The sequence below is a fragment of the Cynoglossus semilaevis genome, chromosome 1, assembly GCF_000523025.1.
Source record: "Cynoglossus semilaevis isolate Cse_v1.0 chromosome 1, Cse_v1.0, whole genome shotgun sequence".
In the NCBI taxonomy this organism is placed as follows: domain Eukaryota; kingdom Metazoa; phylum Chordata; class Actinopteri; order Pleuronectiformes; family Cynoglossidae; genus Cynoglossus; species Cynoglossus semilaevis.
The window spans coordinates 3,877,233-3,881,631 of NC_024307.1; the positions used below are offsets into that span (position 1 = coordinate 3,877,233).

General features: G+C 41.9%; 2 protein-coding genes across 2 annotated transcripts in view; one reads left to right on the forward strand and one right to left on the reverse strand.

The window, feature by feature from the left end:
- eif2ak4 (eukaryotic translation initiation factor 2 alpha kinase 4) overlaps nucleotides 1–1,343 on the reverse strand; it is a 31,657-nt gene extending 30,314 nt beyond the window's left edge. Inside the window, exons 1-2 of the mRNA XM_008321652.3 lie at nucleotides 839–1,343; nucleotides 616–731 (exon numbers count right to left, since the gene is read on the reverse strand). Coding sequence (XP_008319874.1) covers nucleotides 616–731; nucleotides 839–967 — 245 coding nt within the window. The 5' untranslated portion in view covers nucleotides 968–1,343. The remainder of the gene's footprint in view (nucleotides 1–615; nucleotides 732–838) is intronic.
- Nucleotides 1,344–3,176: 1,833 nt separating this feature from the next.
- Nucleotides 3,177–4,399, forward strand: part of LOC103386973 (actin, alpha cardiac) — a 4,422-nt gene continuing 3,199 nt past the window's right edge. Inside the window, exon 1 of the mRNA XM_008321463.2 lies at nucleotides 3,177–3,284. The gene's annotated coding sequence lies outside the window, so the exon portion shown is untranslated. The remainder of the gene's footprint in view (nucleotides 3,285–4,399) is intronic.

Sequence of the window (4,399 nt, forward strand, 5' to 3'; positions counted from 1 at the left end):
TTGTGAAACTAATTTAAGCTAAATTAATTTGTGGGCCAACATTTTGTTGTTTTCGTTGCTATTCATCATTAACTTAACTCTAGGTTTTTAATAATTATGACTAACATAAAGCGAAGTTCCACAGCATCTATTAGGTTTCATGACGTACAACCAGAGGAAGCTCAAGTACCGCTACTGGTACATGGACCATAGTTTGAAAACAACTGCCTCTGAAGGCCTGTTTAACACTATAAAACAGTATGTTTTTTTCTGTCTGTACAGAAATGTTTGTAAAATGCTTTGCCAATGTGGTAAATATTTAAAATACATTTAACTGAGACAAATGCTTTTTCCTAAATTTATGCTTTTTTGAGTTATAAGTTTAGATGGTTACGGTACGTTATCATTTCTGGTTTATAACAGTGGATTGTGCTGTCGTTATGTTATCAATACCGATAACGAGTGCCGATAATGTTTATATGAAGTCAATATCAGTCCACGTCAATGTAAACACAACGTGTTTCTTCACACTTCACAGACTCGGACATCTGGAAATTTTGGACAAAACTTCAGTTCGAGTCAAACAGCCTACTTTTGTCTCAGTGGACTGTAGGGTGGGAGTGGGGCGGTACTCACGCGTCTGGGTAGGTGGGAGGACATTTGACATGCAGGTCCACAGTCACGTAGCATTCTTGACCGTTGTTGAGCCCGTTGGGCCTCAGACACAGGTACACCTCTGGAGGTCTTTTAACCTAAAAGCCACATGTTTTGATGCAGTCAGGAGTCTGCTGCCAACTTCTTACCCATCATTAGCTAACTAACTAACTAACTTTGAGCGATGCTAACACCTCTTAGCTACCTTCCACGGGTCCTTGTTCCGTAGATCCTGGAAGTCATCTACGAAGATAGAGGCGAGGGCTTCGAGTTCGTTCTCCTGCTGCACCGTGTAGTCGTCTGTCCCATCTGCTGGAGTGACCTGGCCGCTCATTCTCCAGCCGCAGCTACATGGCAGAGCTCCTGTGCTCCGGACGCACTCCCACTCACAGCCGTCCGTTAATCACAAGCAGGAAAAGCCTCTGCTCTCAGCGCCGTCTTCCGCCTCTACGTGTCTCTGTCTCCGCTCTGTCTTCTTCGGCCAAATATGTTTGTTTTTTTTTATTAAACTCGGTAATTACTAATTCATAACATAACACCGACTGAATTATCTTGTTGCTGCTGGCGCGTGGCTGTCGCCAGCGGCCTGTGTCGTGAGTGAAACGTCATCACATTTTGGCGTTCTCACTGATCGCCGCTAGGGGGGAGCATTTCTACTAGAGAAGAAGAGCTCCCGTCTTCAGAAGTGGAACGCAATGAATAATAAAAAAAATACTGTGAAATTACAAATTGGTGTAAAAAAAATGTTTTTATCAAATATTATTTTTAAAAATATTTTAAAAATTTCCAAAAAGAATAAAAGGGATGTTACGTTTCAGTCACATTTTGTCATCATTTTTCCCCCATTTATATGAAGGATGTACCTATAAAAATAAATAATAATTTTAATTTATTCAAATAAATCAATCTATGTACTTGTGCTTTCTAACACAACTTTCTCACTATGTTGTAAATAAGGAACTGGATTGGCTAATCATGATGGCCATGCCATGCTATTATAATATCAGGATATTCAGAATGATACTGGACCCCACATTTGACATGCAGGGAGTGTCTTAGAGCAAGGGTTCCCAACCCCCGGTTCATGGACCGTGCCGGTCCGTATGTCATTTGGTACCAGGTCGCAGTGGGAGACAATGAAAAAACTATTTTTTTTCACTGAAAGATGATCTGTCAATGTTTCAAAACAACAGGTCATTCAGACTCTGATACTGACAGAAAGTCTAAAAGGTGTTTGATTTTGAAAAGTCAATGATCCTCAATTGATGGCGTTGTATTACTGGTCCGCAGTAACGGCTGATACCAGGTCCTTGGTGCAAAAAAGGTTGGGCACCGCTGTCATCCAGGACGATTGTAGCAACATTAGCAACTGTTGTTAACGACCATGAATCGTACATCCTTTTCACACCAATCACAACAACTGTAACCCAAGCGTGTCCAGTCGTCCTTGTAAAACAAATAACCATAAATTCCATGATGTAACCACCTGGCTTCTGTCTGTGGAGGTGGGTTGGGAATACAATAATAAATAGTAGGTGCCGTAATCTGATCTAATCTGGGATGATATACCTCCACCTATCCCACATCTCAGTCATTCCTTCTCACCTGAACAACTGAATCTTTAAAAGCCTGAGCGTTCAGACTACTGATATATTTTCGGTGGAGATAACATTCCATTCAGATATTTTCGGTGGAGATAACATTCCATCCGGTAAATTCCATGTCAAATCCTCGTATCATTCCTGGAGAGATGAGATCATCACCTCAGAAGGTACGGCATACATCAGGCAAAATATGCACTTAAGTGTGTGGCACAAATATGGAGTTCCTCTTTGCAGACCCTCAGCTCAGTGGCTGCACATTAATGACTCGCCTGCTCACCATAGCCCTACAAGGAGACAGCTGGGCCAATCAGGATGTAACGCCACTCAGACAGCTGGATCCCACACAGGGCCCTGCTGGTATTACCATCAGCTGTTCCACACGTCGGGGACGAGGCTCGGCTCACATACCAGCGGCAGGGTTCACAGACTTGTATTATGTTTTCATCTCCTTAACGAGACCCCGGTGATGCTGCCCCCACTGGGTCAACACTGTGGGTCAACACTGTGGTCAGAAGCAGGATGTAAACTCTAAGTGGTCAATCACTACTTTCATGGCTCTGATGCTTTCTTTAATCCAGACGTGTGAGGGTTAAAGTCACCATACGACAGAGTTGTTCCTTGTTTCAAGACATGATGAGAAACTCTAGAAAATGCTACTTTTTAAACATTCTGTAATTGGATACATTATTTAAATAACACTAAATGAGTAAATATTTAATCAGGAATAAAAAACAACGCACCCCCGCTCCACTTCCTGTTTTTCCAAAGCACACTATAAACAGGTACATCTGTCACAGGTTCATCTTTGTTTGATTTTTTTTTTTTACCATTTATATAACATCTTTCAGTCAAATGTTGTTGTTTTTTTTCAGAGTTCCTCTCCATCTATGTAACCCACTGATTGGCTCATGGCTCGTGGATTTTTGCCTGAAGCTCTTATTTGGCGTGGTATGAACTCCTGACCCCGCCCCTGGACCTTATATAAAGGGCTCTCCTCCACCTCAGGCTCTGTCCCAGTGGAAGCATCCCTCTTACCAGTGCACCTTGGTGAGTTCATTTTACTGCTTCTTTCAATTGTACCTTTAATTCTAAGGCAGCCAATCAGACGCTGTGACTTTAAGGAACTGGTAAAATGTCGATCAGTTATGGGGGTTTGTGATGTCATACCAAAAAATTTTCTTTTTTCAGTTTTAACTTCCTGTGAATTCTTTTGTGAGTTGTTATTAGGGACGTCCGATAATATCGGCCGACCTATATTATTGTGTGATATCTGTAAGAATCGGTATCAGTATCGTCATGTCTGGGTTTCACCAAATTGTGTGCCTTAAAAATAGTTTTGGGGATAAACGGCTGTATATTAAAGCGAAAGTCACTAGATGGCAGTAATTAATCATTAGGGGATTGAATGTAGAATTCTGGTAAATAAATAAATAATCCCAGGCCTATATCGGTGTCGGTTGATATTGGAATTGGAAATAAAGTGCTTGGACAATATCGGCATATTGGATATCGGCAAATTTAATATTGGACATTCCTACTTGTTATGGTATCAAACTTGTCATGGTGATGGTAGGGTTAGGGTTAGGGTTAGGGTTAGGACTGTAGTCAATGTTGAGGTACTGTAAGGTCCAATGGAAATAAACCAACAGATCAACACGTGTCCAGAACACTCAGCATGATACAGTGAGCTGGTTATGCAAAATCTGGTCTTCTTCTTGTTCTGTTGTTGAATGAAGTCGGAAGGCATGAGATTTACTGTAGAACCAGTGTCAGAATGGCTCAAACTTCACTGAGACCTGAAATAGCAGGAGATCCACGCGTCAGTTGTTTCACCCTTTCTAAGCACCATGGAGTGTCGAAGCCCAAAATAGTTCCCAGGTCTCTGAGTGTTATTCCCCTTTTTGGTGCTACTTCAGCAGCTCTGCACTGTCCTCGGAACAATCCACTAGATATGGTATCAGTGGTTCTTCAACAAGGTTGGGACCGAAATAGAACCCAAACGCATGTCTAATTAGCGCTGTGTAGATAACGAGCCCAGTGTGATTGGAGCAGGATTTGAAAGTGATAACACCGTAAGGAATGGTGCTGACAGGCCTTCAAAGACACACTGGATTACAGCTAATGCTTCCAACGATATGACTGATTGGTTCATTATGTCACTC